Source organism: Bison bison, unplaced genomic scaffold (genome assembly GCF_000754665.1).
Source record: "Bison bison bison isolate TAMUID 2011002044 unplaced genomic scaffold, Bison_UMD1.0 scf7180017864290, whole genome shotgun sequence".
Taxonomy (NCBI): domain Eukaryota; kingdom Metazoa; phylum Chordata; class Mammalia; order Artiodactyla; family Bovidae; genus Bison; species Bison bison.
Window position 1 is genome coordinate 609,627 of NW_011494862.1, and position 17,953 is coordinate 627,579.

Sequence of the window (17,953 nt, forward strand, 5' to 3'; positions counted from 1 at the left end):
TCAAGTTGGTATTATTAAGCAAGGCCAGGCCAGGCTCCTTGGGGCCTCTTCTCTGGTGTCCCCATCCCTTCCTCCGCCACAGCTATGTAAACGCAGACAGGCACACAAACGCAGTCTAGGCCTTAGAGAAAGTAATGCCAGAGAAAGCAGGTATCCCTGCTCTACCGACTATAATTTTCCCCCTCCCCTCTCTATTTTCGCTATCCTCACGCAGAAATTCCTTGCAGCCAGGAATCGCGGTTCCCGCTCTTCCGTGCTATGGTGGACGCGTCCCTAGTGGGCTGTGTTGGGGAGCTCTGGGCCTGCGGACGCAGCGATTCGGCAGAGCCGGGATTCCGGCCAACCGACGGAAAGGAGGAGCGTGGGGCAATTTGGAGGATTATGCAGAAGCTCAGGACCTAAGGGAGCATCGTCGCCGCTATCCTGAGAAAGCGGGTTTGCGGTACACTCCCATCAGCGTGACGGGTGGGTAGGAGCGGGGATCTCCTTGGGTGGGCGGGAGGAGATGCGGTCTGGTCTGGGAGGGTTCTGAGTGGCGGGGACAGGGGCGGGGCTCTGAGTGTGGGGGCAGAGACGAGCAGGGGCGTGGCTATGCGTAGCGGGGGCGGGACTGGCAGGGGCGGGGCCCTGAGTGGCTAGGCCTGGGGAGATCGGAGCCGTCAGGGGCGGGGCTCTGCCAGGCGGGGCGGGGTCGCGAGCCTAGGTACGGCCCTGGACCCGGCCTCGGGCGGGGCTGGGGCCGTGGCAGGAAGCCGGAAGCAGCCGCGGCCCCAGCTCGGGAGACATGGCTGGCGTTAAAGGTACATCCTAGGTTCCTAGTTCGCTAGTCCTGCGGTGGGGTCGCCGCCTTGGCTCTGGGCTAATCCTGGAGCTGCGCCTTTAGCGCGTGGGCTGGAAACGGCCTCCCCAGATGTGCCATCGTTTTCTCCTTTCCCGGTGGGAAGGAGTTCCCCTGCTCTCTTCGCTCCTTGGGTTACGGGTGGAGGCGTGTTTTGGGGAACCTCAACCTTTTTCTGCAAGGCTACTAGTCTTCACTCTTTCACCCGGCGTGTCCGGGTCGCTGCAGGCGAAGCCCTCGCCGGGAGCATTCCTTGCCTGGGAATCACCGGCTAGCCCGGGTGGGGCATCACCTCCCGGATTGCTTCCCAGTTCCTCGGGAAGCAGTTCCCACCCCCTCCTCTGCCTAGTTTTAAACTGGGCTTTCACTTCCCGTCATGTTCACCCTAATGCCTCTCCCTGCTTTTCCTGCCACTTTGCCGAGTTTCCCACTTTTTCCAGACGAGCCATTGTCTCCAGTGTTCTCGGCATTAGAACCCTTACATCTGTCGTGTCGTGTAAATTGATTTTTACAATTGGGCAGAGTTGGCTGCAGGCGGGTGTCAGCGAAAAGCACCCTGAAATGCTGTATTTGTCTTAATTGTACAGAGTAGATTAGGTGGGATTTTATCGTTACTTTCATCAGTGTTTATTCCTTTATGGACAGACAGGAGGGTGGTGTTTGTATAGTACTTAAAAAAAAAAAACAAATGTAGTTTATTTACAATATCGTGTTAATTTCAGGTGTACAGCACAACATTTCAGACACACACACACATATATACTTCAGATTCTCTTCCCTTATAGGTTATTACAAAATATTGAATATAGTTCCCTATGCTATACAGTAGGTCTTTGTGCAGTGGGGCTTTCCTGGTGGCTCAGACAGTAAACTGTCTGCTTGCAATGTGTGAGACCTGGGTTCGATCCTTGGGTCGGGAAGATCCTCTGGAGCAGGAAATGGCAAGGCACTCCAGTACTCTTGTCTGAAAAATTCCATGGACTGAGAAGGCTAGTAGGGTACAGTCCATGGGATCACAAAGAGTCGGACACGACTGAGCAACTTCACTTTGTGCAGTGAGTGTTTTTGCATGGGACAGTTGATTTTTAAAAAGGGGGTACCAAGAACACCAGTTCCCTCATCTGTGCACCTTCAGAGTGAAGGGGAATGCCAGCAGCGGGAGAGGTTATTGGAAGGCTTCCTTAGGTGGTAGGACCCACCCCATTAGATGTCTAATCTTTTGAATAGAGTAGGATAACTTGTTTCCATGTTGGAGCCCCTGTCCTTGAAATTTGTACACAAAGATCTTCCTTCTCTAGTTAATCAACATATGCTGTAAACATGCATACGGGTATATTTGTACACATGCATGTGTTTGCTATGAAATTTATCTGAGTGTGTAAACTGTTAGCAGACATATTTTAAAATTATTTCTGGCGGACTTTTATAATTGGCATTAATATAGTAAACATGATTTACTTGGACAGTGTTCATTTTGTAATATTCCACCTGAAGCCAGTGCAGAAAACCGATAAGAAGTAGCACCACTACGCTTTGTTTAGTCGTGTCCGGAAACTATCAAATAATAATGTTTATGTGTGAATGTGTTAGAAATTGCATTGTAGTAAAAAAAAGAAGATAGGTTATGAAATGGAAAAGGACTAAGGAAGTGTTTTGCAGATAACTTTTAAAGAAGAACTGCTGTGTGCCTGAGGCTTGGGATAAAAGGTTAAATGATCAGTTATTGTGTGACAGGGCTGGAAATAATTGTGTTACTGTTTAAATGTCTAAGGTGTGCTCAGATACAGTGTGAGGACCAAGATGGTATTGCAGGCTGACTGTATCCCCCAAATAAATACATTCAAGTTCCAACTCCCCAGTGTCTGTGAATTTGACCTTATTTGGAAATAGGGTCTTTGCAGATATAATCAAGTTAGGATGATATCGGATTAGTTGGACTCTAACCCAATGACTTGGAGAAGGCAATGGCACCCCACTCCAGTACTCTTGCCTGGAAAATCCATGGATGGAAGAGCCTGGTAGGCTGCAGTCCATGGGGTCTCGAGGAGTCGGACACGACTGAGTGACTTCACTTTCACTTTCATGCACTGGAGAAGGAAATGGCAACCCACTCCAGTGTTCTTGCCTGGAGAATCCCAGGGACAGGGGAGCCTGGTGGGCTGCCGTCTATGGGATCGCACAGAGTCAGACATGACTGAAGCGACTTAGCAGCAGCAGCCGCAGCAACCCAATGACTAGTGTCCTTGTAAGAAAAGGGAAATTTAGACATGGATAAATATAGGGAGAACAGCATAGGAGGACAGAGGCAGAACTTGGAATGATGCAACTGTGAGCTAGAGAGGACCAGAGATGGCAGGCAACTGCCACTAGTTAAAAAGAGGCAAGGAAGGATTCTTCCCTTAGAGTCTTCAGAGGGAGCAGATGTCCTTTCTAGATATGAGAGAGTAAATTTCTGTTCTTCTAAGCCACCCAGTTTGTGATACATTTTTAATAGCAGGTCTAGGAAACTAATACAGATGGCATTACCAAACCCTGCTCCAGGGAGGAAGAGGACCAGTCTCCCAAAAGAGGCATTCCTTGCTCTGAATCTAAAAGGATCAATAAGACTTCACCTGGCAAAGGATTGGGGTGAGGGCAGAGTTTATTCTAATGGAGAGAACATGTGAGACGGGGCAGAGGTGCGCCTCCAGTGCTAGAACAGCTCATAGGCTGTGAAAGCAACTGTGCAGGTGACACCAGCTTTGTATATTCGAGAGGTCACCATCTGCTGTGCGGAGGATAGATTGGAAGAGTCATGAGGTGAAGGCGGGCCTGAGATGATAAGGGTCTGCACACAGATGATAAGTAGCTGAGGGCACGAGAGAAGAGGTGGTTGTCTTAATCCTTTAAGGCTGCAGGACAAAAATACCATAAGCTGGGTGGCTTAAATACATTTATTTCTTAGTTTGAGAGGCTGGGATCTCCACAATCAAGGTGCCAGCAGATCTGTTGTCTGGTGAAGGCTTGCTTCCTGGTTCCTGGACAGGTATCTTTTTGCTGTGTCCCCACACAACAGAAGGGATTAGGAAGCTCTGTGGAGTCCCTTTATAAGGGTCCTAATCCTGTCGTGATCGAATCACCTCCTACCACCATCTCACTGGATGTGAAAATTTAATAGATGAATTTGGGGAGTGGGGACATAATCACTTAGTCTTTTGCAGTGGGTTTGAGTGAGGTCTGGGAGATTGAGTCACCCTGACTTACTGATTTTCTAGAAAGTGGAGTGTAGGGCTGGTGTTAGTCTTTCAAGATAGAACCTTGGAAAGGAAGAAGTGTGTGTTTGGGAGGAGAGGGGAGATGTTTCAGTTTTACACATGTTGAAGTTGAGTTCTGTGTTGACCACCCAGAGAAATCCAGACTGGAGTTGGAGGTGCAGGCTGAGTTCTTAGGAGTTACTTCAAACTGCAGCGTTAGACGCAGCTGGGTCCTTGTGGTACCAGAGAGCTTTGTGTTGAATGCAGTATCCCAGCAAGAGTGTGGAGTGATAGGTGAATTTGGATTTCTGGTTAGCTCCGAGTTTAACAGATGGCCGAGGATGCAATTCCTGAAAAAGAAAAAGGAGGTAAAGAGCATCAGTTGGAGATACAGTTGTGAACTTTGAGTGATTGGTGTCCCAGAACAGAAGGAAGAGGTCTATGGTTCATAGCTCTGAATGGTCTCCTGTAGGACAGAGTGGTGCAGGTGGTTAGGCACAGGCAGGGGACAGAACCGATGAGGAAAAGATCATCTGTAGTGAAACAATATGGGAAAAGTTACTTTTGTCCATTTTTTCCCCCCAAAAGTGACATGTACTAAATGGAAAAATATATAAAACTGACAGTCCTTCCTTGTCCTCTAACATCTGTATGCTCCCAGATGTTTTTAAAAATCACCTAGGTATCTTCCCATAAAAGTCTCCCCAGATTGCCTCTTAAAGTAAAAGGAAGCAATCAAAATGTTAATTGGTTTACCTAATGACTAATTTTGAGTATTATGGATTTTTTTTCAGAGGAGTACTCGGATAATTCAGTATCCGGTGCTTGTGATTGCTACCTTTACCGAAGACCATTGCTAAAATGAGCATATACTTATATCAGCATTTGCTTACTGAGCTCCTGCCTTTGCCAGTCACTTTATATAGGTTATCTCATTTGAGTCCCATAAATTCCCTAATAAGTTGGCATCGTTATTCCCATTTTACAGCTGCATAATCCGGTTTAAGGAGGTTCAGCTTCTACCACAGTCACACAACCAGTCAGGGACAGAGTTACCAACATGAACCCATGTTGGCGACCCAGAGCAGCGCAAGATTTTTTAAACAACTCTGTTATTCTCTCACTCAGCAGTGGACAAAGCAAACACATTTCTACCTCCTCAAAGATTAGTGTCCAACAGATGCAGGGAATCGATATTCAGGGGATACTAGTTGGGAAGAATTTTCTAGGAAGACATGAAAGTAATCTTCAAATACTTGAAGCCCTGTGGTATGGGGAGGCACAGTGATCAAAGGGTTTATATTACAGGGAGACAGTTTGGGGTACAGTTTAAGGAAAGAGGGTTTTCAGCATTTGAAAACTGTCAGAATGAAATAATCTGCCTCAGGAGATAGTGAGTTTCCCTTCACTGGTATTGTATCAACTGGCTGTCTGGCCTCTTAGTATGGGTGTTAGGGAATTCATACATTAGACAGGGGCTGAGTCCTGGAAAGGCTTGAGCTCTTTCTCCACCTGAAGATTTAAGAGTAACAGACATAGGCTGTCATTTGCTAGTCAAATGTAACATCAACCAATGAAATAAGGAAATCTCTTTCAATGAAATAAGCAATTTTTTTTGTTAAAAAATTTAAAATTGAGCTATCATTCACATATCAAAAATTAGCCTTTTTCAAGTGTAAAATTCTTTACACTCTAAAAATTCTTTCAGTGGTTTTTAATATATACACAAGGTTGTACAACCATTACTACTTTCTAATTCCAGGACATTTCATCCATCCCAGAAGAATCCTTCTCCATTCCTCTCCCCCTCCCCCAGTCCCTGATAACCATTGGAACCTATAACTCTTGATTTTATTTTTCCCAGCTCTTGTGGCCTTATCTTTCAGTGGGGCTATTGGGCTGACTTTTCTGATGCTGGGATGTGCCTTAGAGGATTATGGGTAAGTTATTTCAGAAAGAACTATTCTTTTTATGTCTTTGTCACTATTAGTATGGGTGTTAGAGAATTTGGTCAATTTAGCACCAAGCTCTAATGAATGAATTAATGAAGCCCAAATTACAAAGCCAGTCCCTTAGTTAGTTGTATTTGTACAGAGAAAAGCTCTTTTCAAAATTGATGTGTTCATTTAATGAGAATTTATTGAAGACTTCCTCCAGACCAGCTGAGGATACAAGAATGATGAGACACAATCCTGTCCTCAGGGAGCTTGCAGTTCTAGTTATGAGTAAGAGACAGGCAGACAGTCCAGTCAGGAGAGATGTGTACAAAGTACAGTGAGAGCGTCCAGAAAGGGAACCCGAATTTCCCTGGTAAAGTCAGGGAGAACTGCATAGAAGAGGTTGTCCTTAACCTGAGACTTTGTGGATAAATAAGTTTATCAGGTCAATGAGTCAGGAGCGGGCATTCCAGGTAGAGGGAGTCTTTAAGAAATAGAAAAACTAATGTGGCTACAGATGAAGCAAATGAGGGAAGATGGCACGGAATGAATGGAAGAAGTTGGCCAGATCATGTGAGGCTTTGTAGTCCAGGGCAAGGAATCTTGAGTTTTACTCCAAGAAATTGAAAGGTTTCCAACCTGCACACACTCAGATAATTTCTCCTGAATGAACATGTACAAGGCACTGTGCTGTGTTCTATATGGAAAGCAAAGATGACTAAGTTAGGATTCTGTCCCTAAAGAAACTACAGCTCAGTAACACAGAAAACCATGAAGATTCTAGACTTTATATTGTGTCATTGTTTCTTAACACAGTATAAGCTGTCTGCGTATTAATGTACTGGTAATTTTTAATCATCACTACTTAATCATCAGCTGTTCCTGGAAAATAATCATCTCATGCACTAATGTTGACAACTGAATAAATAATTGTTGACCTAGACATTTAGAATAATATAAACTTTGAAACAGGAGTGTATCTTTAATTACGATGTAACTAACTTTCCCTTTTGGGTTTCTCCTGGGTCCGACCAACAGCGTTTACTGGCCCTTGTTTGTCCTGATTTTCCACGCCATCTCTCCCATCCCCCATTTCATTGCCAAACGAGCAACATACGACTCCGATGCAACAAGTAGCGCCTGTCGGGAACTGGCTTATTTTTTCACTACAGGAATTGTTGTTTCTGCCTTTGGATTTCCTGTTATTCTTGCTCGTGTGTCTGTGGTAAGTCTTGTCTATTGTTCTGCCCAGCTATCTCTGAGGTTACTTCACAGGCCTGTGTCTGGAACCACAGTTTCATTTCCACTGCTTAGACGTCATACTCAAAGCCAGACATATTTTTAGTTTCTGTATTCCCCTGATTTAGATCTACCTATCAGTATCTTGCACATGCTTTCAGAATGCTTTCTTTGTTCCTCTTGCGATTTTTAGCCAGACCAAGTGATTTCTTGCTTTTTCTGTTGTAAGCTATTTTCTGGAAGTATTCTGAAATCCTTGCCTCTTCTTGTAGGGCAATCTAGAGTCTCATGTAGCAATACTTTTCTAGTTCCAAAATAAATATCAAAAGGGGTCCTGGTCACCTAATTCCAGTGTGTGTATGTGTGTGTGTGGTGGCGGGGGGTGGGGGTCGGGTTGTTCCCTACACCATTAAGGAGCAATTCTTCCACACCAGGTGAGTATCCTACAATTCAACTCAAGTCTGATTCCATCTACCTGGAGACAGCAACAGATTCTACTGGTTCAGGGCTCAGTCCCACAAGACTACCTCCCTCTTCAGATGCCAATCACAAGTCTCATGCTTCTGACTGACTGGCTATAAATCAGAGGTTTCCACCATAAAAATAGTCACTCTCATCACTTATGAAGTTGCAAGGATTTTAGAAGCTCTTTGCAGAATATGGGGACTGATCAAATATATATTTTTTAATATAAATCACAACATCATACCCAATTCTTCTGCAAATAGGATCATGGACATAATTCTCAACACAATAGTTACATATTGAGGGAAAGCTATATAGCTACTGGAAGATACAGTGAGTAATATGACATCTTCATATTGTCAATGAGGAAATTAATGACTCACTCACTCAATCAAAGAAATAGAAAATGTTATTTCCCCTAACCTGAGGATCATACCCTGGGAGATGACTGTTCCTTCTGTAAGAGATCAAACCACAGCTGCATAAGTTTTAGAGACAAATGGTTATATGTCAGATGGCATACTATTGGCCATTTACGCAATCCAGATTGACATGTATGAAGTGAGCAGTGGGTCGTCATGGCCCACTACATCATTAAGAAGAAAGATTATCTCCTAAGCAGTTATGACGTTCATGAGATTAGGAAGGCGTGTTAGGAAGCAATGTTATCTCCTAAGGAGGTCTGGTTAATACAGATGCAAAGTACACAAAGGGGAGGGAGGAGGCCTGAACAAGAAGAGAAAATTTTATGTTTAAGTTTTTCTTGTCTTGCCATAAATATGCACTTTATTTAATCCGTATCCAATATAAAGTTTTTATCTCCAAAATACACATTATGGGTATAATTTATTCAGTTCTTTGATATTCACTGTCTTCCATACTGTTTGCTTTTATTTCCCCTAATTACATACTGTTTCAATTTCATGAGACTCTTATTTGGGACATTGAATATCAGACCTACACAAGTGCTATTTATTCGTACAGTAAACAGCATATGCTATTTGTAGGGCACTCGGAATAAGAACTAGATACTGTCTCTGTTCTCAAAAGAACAGAAATTAGCCTGATGGGTAAGTATAGTATAAGTGTACTATATGTGGTCATTAAAACATGATCAGAATGCCATAGGTGCACCAAGGAGAGAAATTACCTCTGGTATTTGGTGTGGCTTCTATGGATAAATACTATTTTGATTAAAGTAGAAAAGACAATCATATGGAATGGTTCTCAAATGCAAAAATGAAATGTATGGACTAAAGAGTAGTCCAATATGATGGAGCAAAAAGGGAGAGGTTGAGATTGAGGCTAGAAAGGCTGGGGAAGCCTGACTGGGGAAGGTCTGGAATGCCAGGCCAGTGTGAACTCTTTTTAGATAACAGAAGCATGGAAGGTTTTTCAGTGTAAGATTGTCATGATCTTATCCCTCTTGTGCCTTAGACTAGTACTTCTTAAATTTTTCTTTAAGGATTTCTATTTTTACCTTTCAAATGCTGCATCATGTTTTATGAAAAAATTTTCACTGATGTTCTCTGCTTGTTAAAACAAAATATGCCCACTAGAGGGTACTCTCATCCCCAACTGTGCCTCTGGAAAACCATCTGCCACGCTGGAAAGCTCTTTTTAGTTGTATCCCGAGTATTATTTAAAATCTTTTGCCTGGAAAAGAAACAAATCAGTCTGTAACTCTCCAATTCCTATTTTCATGAAAAAAGGCAATCTATCCAGGACTTCCGGTAACCAATATTGTAATTGGACCCTTTCTAATCTTGCTTTGTGTATTTTACTGAAGGCAGTCATTGTCTCATGAAAACACGTAGAGAAGTATGTCTAATGGGGAAAATGTTAAGGATGATACCAGACTTAATTAACAAGCGTCACAAAGTGATTGGACTAATTACTGAACTGTCTCCTGCCTATTACATTGTTAAGCCTTTTAGCAGTTTTATTTAGTATTTCATTGGCTGTTTCTGATGCAAAAAATAATGTTTGCAAAGAGTACAGTATAAAGTAAAGATTTAATCCTCTTTTTAATCCTCTTGTGTTTCAGATCAAATGGGGAGCCTGTGGCCTGGTGCTGGCAGGCAATGCAGTGATTTTCCTTACAATTCAAGGTTTCTTCCTTGTATTTGGAAGAGGAGATGATTTTAGCTGGGAGCAGTGGTAGCCCGTGTTTTATCCTGACAAAAATGCATTTAATTTCTTAGAATCCATGTTGTATGTATATGTGCGCACATGTGGCCTTTTACTATGAAATTTAATACTCTGGTTTTTTATACCTTTGTAATCATGTAATCACTTTAAGGAGGACTACATGGGGGAAAAGGTTAGTTTTATTCCCAACGAGTAGACTTCTCCATTCACTCAAGTTGAGTTATGTTGTTCAGCTGTTCATATAGTCATAGTATGGTGCTGTCAGAAAATATGTTAACATACATTGCCCACTCAGTGTGCCACATCTCCAGCTGCAGCCCAGGGATGTGCTTGGGTGGGTCCATAACACTGGGGTTATCTCAACTCTCCTCAGGACTTCCAACATATACTCGTGGCCCAGAGAGAAGGAGGTGGCCCCCTCTTTGTGTTGCAGACTCTTGCTTCTCAAAGTGTGGTCCATAGGAGCTTAACTACAAATGCAGAACCTGTGGCCCCAGCCCCAACCCAGCTCGCTTTGGTGAGATCCCATGTGAATCCAATGCACATGAAAGTTTGAGAAGCATGTTCATGAAGAAATAAGCATTGCCGTCCCCTTGGCGGAACCACTTAGCCTGTGTGGGCATTAGCGGCTTGTAAAAGCTGTTTCCCCTTCCCCTCATGTTGAGGCCTAGTTCAGATTCTCCTTGATGTTTGTGCAGTGTCCAAACCTATAATTTATAGGCTGTTCCTCAGGTTTGTGAAGTGTTCTCAATAGCGAACAGCCATGGCTTCACATTGTCTGAAAAGCAAATGCTGTCTTCACAGTGGAGGGGAACAGAGCCCCTGCTGGGAGACAGTGGATGGAGGCTGGACTGGAGCTGTCCCTTGCTTCAGCAGGATAGGGAGGAGTGGACTAGTAATACTGTTTAATTTCCCTTTATAGTCTGACATTTCTCCCCAGTTATTTCCCTGTGCTGTTTCCCCCCACCTTCACCAGTCCCCCTAAACCCCCTAAACACACTCCCAGCGGTTCTGATTGGCCCACACTTCTTTATGGCTCGCTTCTCCTTTCTACAGAGACATGGAGCCAAGTAAGCAAGCAGAGGGTGAGCTGCTTAATTGTATTTCCATGTGATGTACTTACTGTCTTCCACGTCCTATAGGACTTTTAATAACACGTTATGCTACTTTTAAATGAATCATTGAGAATTAGTGTGATGCTAGGTTCTGTAATCTCAGTTTTTCTAGCTCAACTTTTTGTCCAAGACCTATTGAGAAAAGGGATTATTGGAACTAGAACCACTTGATTAGAATATAAGCAATGATTTTAAAGCATTATTAATGTGTGATAACTGACATACATTCAAAACACTGAAACCTTGATGTTTGTAACCCCTTCGTATTCTGGAATGATGTTGGGATCAGAAGAGTGATACCTAAAATGATAATGTGCAGTGATACTTAGCTTTGTGCGTGATTTTATGTTTTCAGTGTACTGTGTACTTACAGAATTGTTAAAGTTGTTATTTCCAATATTTATACTAGAAAAATTGTATAGACACTTTATGATTTTAACCAGCATTTTTAATAACATTTGCACTTACTGTATTGTAATAAACTTCACTTTTAACACAAAAGTTTTAACTGAAAGTCTTTATTCTGATGTTGATTTGCATAAATGGTAACCAAAACAATGAAAATTTCTTGGTGTTCTGAAATGTGCAGTTTTAAGCAATAATCTGTCCTGCATCAGAATAATAGCAATAAGTTGTAAGGTACCATTTTGGATGTGTAGTTGGCTTGTAATAGCTTTTCTTTTCCTAAGATGGAGATACTGTTAATACTACATTTTGCAAAAGTTCCTTTGTTGCTTGTACACATTTTAAATAACCAGTGTAGCTTTAATGTGTAGTCTTCCAGCATTGCTTCTTGATTATTTTTCCAGGATGATATAAAGTCCTTCATGTAGAGTATTTGTGGAATGGAAAGACTAATGTGTTGGAAACACTAATGTGGCTACTAATGGAATGGTTTATCGAAATGATAGGTTATTGGATTTGCTAAGTGTCTGAAACGGGCATTTATTCTGCAGCACCTAAGTGTCATTTAAGTAATAAACTTCAGTATTATTTAAGAAATAAATGTCGGTAAGAAGTATTGCTTGATATGCATGTATGGTACAAAAGTTTCACCTTGGTAACCCAAATCTTCGGCACTTTTCATCCTCATAAAAAGTTCATTTTTTCTCCCTTTATATATTATAATATATTTTGGAAATTCAAAGCACATTAATAATGTTCTAAAACTGAGAATGCACATAAAGAATTGCCCAGAAAAGAAATTTTCTATCATGTTCCAAACAACTGGCTTACATCTTGAAACGCTTTTCCCACAGAAACAATATTAGGAATGCCAAACCCTAACATAGCTGACCTTGAATACTCAAGGTACCTGCCTGAGATTTGGGTCTTGGCACTGGGGTCGTGCTGATCTCGAGTGGCCTTGGTCTGCAGCAGCCTGAAGCAGGGCTTTGGTTCCTGGCCAGAGATTGAGGTCAGGTTGTGGAGGTTGAGAACACGGAATCCTAGTCACTAGACTAGTGCTCAGTGACAAGGCCTTGGCCCTTTGGCTTTTAGAAAAACAATTCCCAGAAAGATAGAAAGTAGTGAAACAAAGTATCTATTAGGAAAAAGAGTCCAGCAGTGTGGATAGACACACAGGTGGGCTCAGAGAGTCATGCCCTCGTGGTGGTTTGGATCACTTTTATGGGGCATTTCTGCCGGTTTTCCTGTGGCCAATCATTTTGACTTGCCCAGTTCTTTAGTCCATGTTGATATGTCTCAGGTCCTCCCACGTGTGTGAGCTCATCTCTTAGTCAAGATAGATTCTAGTGAAGAGGCCTATGGGTAGTCAGCATCACTTACTATGAGGTGATGCCCTCTCCCTTTTTGACCTCCAAGGAGACTTGCGTAGTCAGGGAGGTGTGCTTCACTTCAAGAATGAGAAGTGTGTGGTCTTTTTATCTCTTGTCTGGGCAGGGCTCAGCCTCTTTCATCATCCTGCTTTTATGGAGCTTCTGCTATTACGGAGTTTCGTCCACAGGGAAGAGATTGTTCAATCGGGGGCCCATCTATCTCCTGCCTCAGTGTGAGCAGTTTGAAGGAAAGGAAGTGTGAATTTCCACCTCCTTTCCCAAGAACAAGATCTTTCTCACTTTGGTTTTTGCAGCCTTCTGCATCCCCTAATGCCCTTGGGGTCCATTAAACCTGTGATGTTTGCTGGCCTCCTCTCCTGGCTCAGAGGCATCCTCCTAGTCTGCCCCATATCCTGAGGTTCTTCTTATTCCAAAGTCACCCACCGTACTACTCCTACTGATCAGGTTTCTTAGTGCTGACATCTTGGGATGTGTAAGGGGAAAGTGGCCTGCTCATGCTCTTCCCTAGAGAGAATGAAGGATGGTGATTATTCTCCCGACATCTGGAACACATCCATGCCTGCCCAGTGCAGTTACCACGTAAGGCTGCAGCTGCGTTGTTACAAGGGTGTGCCTTGGAACCCATTCGCAGAGATGGTAATGTTTCAAAGTAGAGTGAAGAAAGTACTCCAGCAGTTTATAGAAGCATGTGATATTTTGAGCCACCCCATCACACATCATCCCTTCCTCAGTGAGTTCTCAGTTGGTTCCACATTTCATAGTTGTTTCTTTTCCTCCACTTAGGAATCTGCAGATTTTTCTTATGGTCCCCCAGAAATCTACCTCTGGGGTATCTTCTTGATGAAGACCCTTCTAGAGATTGAAAAGTTTTCATGAAGTTAATAGCTTTAGGCTCTCAGAAATGTTTAGGAGATGTCATGAAAATGTGCCTTTTCAAAATTCAGATTTTGCACCATAATTTACTCAAAATATTTATGAGGATTTTAGCATTTTCCAAGTATTGTAATTAACTCACAACTGGGAAATCAGTATTTCTGTAGATGAATATAAGTTGTGTGTTTAAATGTTCTTTTGACATTCTTCCTCACGAAGTACCTTATTCGCAAAAATCCCAGTGTATAATGACTCATGCGTTGCAATCTGCTTTCATGTGGCCACGCTCCTGGAGTAGAGCAATGACACATGACCCCAGACTTGGTGTGAAAAATCCCCGAGGCTGCTTTAGAATGCAGTTATATACATATGATGAGGATGAATCTCTTTTTCTCTTTTTTTCTTTCCTCCAGCAGGGTTGCCCGAGGATGATTTCCTTTAAAATAAAGCTTGTCATTTACCATTGAACAAAGACTTTTGTGTACATTATTAAACAAAAATTCTTATATGGTATTACTATCGTGGGATGCATTATATTTGGACAGGAGACCAGCAGATTTCTTTTCCAAGTTTTTTGTTTGGATAATCTTAATCAAATTTGGAGAATTTGACTAGTTTTGAGCCTATATTTATTGTAGTTCCTATATTTATTCAGGAAACGTGTAACTGGGAGAACTCCAGTTCCTACTTACAGTTTTGCTAACATTCCAGGGTTGGAGCTGGGTTATGTGGGGCATGGTTAATCAAGAATTTGCTGTATTGAAAAAGAAAGAAAAAGTCAACACTTGAAAATAGTGCTGTACGTATTCTATAGAGTTGTTTTGTGCACTGCATAAAAGAATGCACACATTCTTAAGTACCACTTAAGGAGTAATGTGTCCCCCTTATACACAAAGCATTTGGGGACGATCTGATGTTTTCAAGGTGGATTGAAGCAGTTAGATTATAAAGAAACTGAGCTAGCTATTTCATTGCATTGTCAAACTAAGCATGAAATTAAATTCTTAATAGAAATTGGGTAATACAACATAACTATAAAATGCCTGTAAGAGAAAAACAGTTCCCAAGGAAGCCTTTCTGGTTCAAGGGGTTGAACACATGCATATTCATTCAGAGAAACATGCTGGGTGCGTTGAGAGACCTCCTCTGGGACTGAGAATTGATGTGTCTTGAGAAATCATGTACCTGCTATTTAAACATAGTATCTTCTGTCTTGAGATTTTTTTTTTAATGCCTGCCTATTATTTTTGTCAGTTAAATGTAAATAAAAATGTTTTATCCAGTATCCAGTAATTATAATTTGTAAGTTATTTTCTTTTCTTCCTACAATGGCTCTCAGAAATCTCTATTTAGGTTATCAGTCAAGTTTCATCTTTTCTTTGCTTTTGCAGAAGTAGAAAACACCTCTTTGTTCTTTAAAACAAATGAAAGTTACAAAGAGTTTAAATTTCAAGCATTTCCCCACGTTTTAAAAAAGTGTAACTTGGTAGAAAATAAATTTCAATTCATTTCCCTGTAGTTATGAAGCACAGTGCAGAATTAATAGATGACCACTTTCCTGGTAGCTCAGCTATAAACAATCCACCTGCAATGTGGGAGACCTGGGTTCAATCCCTGGATTGGGAAGATCCCCTGCAGAAGGGAAAGGCTACCCACTGCAGTATTCTGGCCTGGAGAATTCCATGGAGCCCATGGAGTTGCAAAGAGTCGGACACAACAGAGCAGCTTTCACTTTCACTTTGGAATAAGGATTCATCTTCAATACTGAGCATATAGGCAAAGTGGTCTTAATCTTTGAAATTACTCACTTGGAAAAGGACACACTTAAAGACTTGGCATAAATAAATCAATAGTGATGAGCTACTGTTGACTTATCTATTAAAATTGAATAGTTACAGCTGTTTTGTATACTTACAAATTAATTACTAGATATTATTAAAAGTTGCTCATTCCCTTTCTGTCCTCAGAATAATTAAATAAGATTATCAATTTGATCTTAGCTGGATAATTATTTCATTTAATAATTTAAAGCATAAATGTACATCTATGCTTCTGTCTCAATACTTTAATGTCATCTGCAGTTGAAAAACAAATTTTGCTACCACATTCTGTAAAATTTAATGATTTTTACTGCCCTGCCCCCAAAATTATGCTTGTCCTGCTGACAAATCCAGAATTCTCCAGCAGTTCTATTATTGCTGCATCCTAACCATTTGAGGTTTCTTGGTGATGCTCTTGCTAAAATCCACTTGCTGCTGATGAAAATGAGTCAAATGAACTTAATCTACACCTTAGATTACACCTCTGTAATCTATTCACTTTGCTTGTGCCTGTGTCCTCTTTTATGGATGTTTTCTGTCATTCTGAGGCCATTTAGTTAGAGGCTCTGAAACCAAGGGTCCCCCTAAACAACTAACATCAATATTTATCTCCTCTTTTTCTGTAGCTTATCAATAAGGGGAGATTGAGATTATAAGACAGGTACACAGGCTGTGTGAAGATGAGACTATTTGGACCCCCCTTTGACAGATGAATGTGAGATGTCACATAAAACATATTTATGAAAGCTAATTAGAGGCATAAGTAGCTACAGGGTTAATATACTTCCCACAGATCAAATGTGAAATTTATGTTGCCTTTATCATTTATTTGCTAAGTCATGTCTGACTCTTTGCAACCCCAGAGACTATAGCCCACCAGTCTCCTCTGTCCATGGGATTTCCCAGGCAAGAATACTGGAGTGGGTTGCTAGTGCTAGATGCTTTTATAACACCTATATATGTAAATCATAGATAAATAGTAAACATCATTTGTTCAACAAAAATCTTTTCTATTCTGTATCAGACTTGATGATCTCATGCTACTTCCTGGCTTTAGTTACCTTTCTAAGCAGCTAACTCATGTGTGTTTCTCTAGCCCAGACTTCACTAAATCCCAGAACTGTGCATCTGACTGCCAATATCATCTCTCTACTTGGATGCTTAACAGGCATCTCAAATTTAGCATGTCCAGAATCAAAGCTCCTGACACTTCCTATTATTCCTGTTTCTCCAGAACAAAAGACCTGGAGTATTCCAAAACATCTCATTACTGCATATCGCCCAGGTACTCCATCAGGGAATCATGTTGCTTCTATCTTCAACATGTATCCTGCGTCAAAACATGTCTTATATTCTTGCTACTACCAAAGGTTCAAGTCACTATGGTCTTATTTGGGTTATTGCTCTGGCCTCCTAACTGGTCTCACTGCTTTTGCCCTTCCCCACCCCACTTCAGACTAGTTTCAACAGAGCCGTAAGAGTCAACCTGTAAAATGTAAATCAGATCAAGTTATCCCTCTGTCCACTGACTTCACTTCAATAGTAAAATGACAATCCAGTTGAGAAATGGACAAAGCTTCTGAATAGGTATTTCTCCAAAGATGTGCAGATGGCCAATAAGCACATGAAAAGATGCTCAACATCACTAGACATCAGGGAAATGGAAATCGAAAACCAGTATGAGCTTTCATTTCACACCCACTAGAATGGCTAGAAACAAAAAGACAGGCAGTAACTAGTGTTGGCAAGGATAGGATACAGTCAGAGCCCTTGTAAATTGCTGGGGGAATGTAAAATGGTGTAGCCACTATAGAAAATTTTGAAAGTTCCTCAAGGTGTTAAACACTGAGTTGCCATCTGACCCAGCAAACCCATTTCTAAGCATATATCAAGACAGATGAAAACATATATCACACAAAAACTTGTATACAAATGCTCATAGCAGCATTATTCATAATAGCCCCAAAGTGGAAACAATCCAAATGTCTATTAACTAATCAATGGATACAGTGGTCTATCCATAAAGTGGAATATTTTTCAGCCATAAAAAGAGAGGAAGTATCAATAAATGCTACAACATGGATAAAATTTGAAAGCATCATGTTAAGTGGGAAAAAAGTCACAAAAGCCCATATAAAATATAATTCTATCTGTATGAAATATCCAGAATAAGCAAAGCCGTAGAAACAGTGTAGATATGTAGTTGCCAGGGGCTGAGGGAAGAGGAAATGAAGAATGATTGCTCATGGGTATGGGCTTGTTTTTTGGGGTGATGAAAATGGTGGGGAATTAGTTGCGATAGTTGCACAGCTTTTGAATATACTAGAAACCAGTGGACTGCACACTTTCGCAAAGGTGAATTGTGCAGAAGGTAAATTTCATCTCAATAAGAAAACACAGAAAACAAAAAGTCAAACAAACAAATGAAAAGAGGAAGCAACCTCAATGTCTATCACCTGAAAAGTATGCTGCAGACTTACCTT

The 17,953-nt window shown here is 41.5% G+C and overlaps 1 protein-coding gene across 1 annotated transcript; it reads left to right on the top strand.

Moving 5' to 3' along the window:
• Positions 1-696: 696 nt before the first annotated feature.
• LEPROT lies at positions 697-11,479 on the top strand. Its single transcript, XM_010850264.1, has 4 exons — positions 697-800; positions 5,936-6,011; positions 7,047-7,233; positions 9,760-11,479. The coding sequence occupies exons 1-4, from the start codon at positions 785-787 to the stop codon at positions 9,874-9,876; spliced, it is 396 nt and encodes a 131-aa protein (XP_010848566.1). The 5' UTR covers positions 697-784; the 3' UTR covers positions 9,877-11,479.
• Positions 11,480-17,953: the final 6,474 nt, after the last annotated feature.

Coding starts and splice junctions, on each gene's coding strand:
- LEPROT (XM_010850264.1), top strand. Junction 6,012..7,046: donor TGTGCCTTAGAGGATTATGG/GTAAGTTATTTC, acceptor TCCGACCAACAG/CGTTTACTGGCCCTTGTTTG. Junction 7,234..9,759: donor TTCTTGCTCGTGTGTCTGTG/GTAAGTCTTGTC, acceptor CTTGTGTTTCAG/ATCAAATGGGGAGCCTGTGG.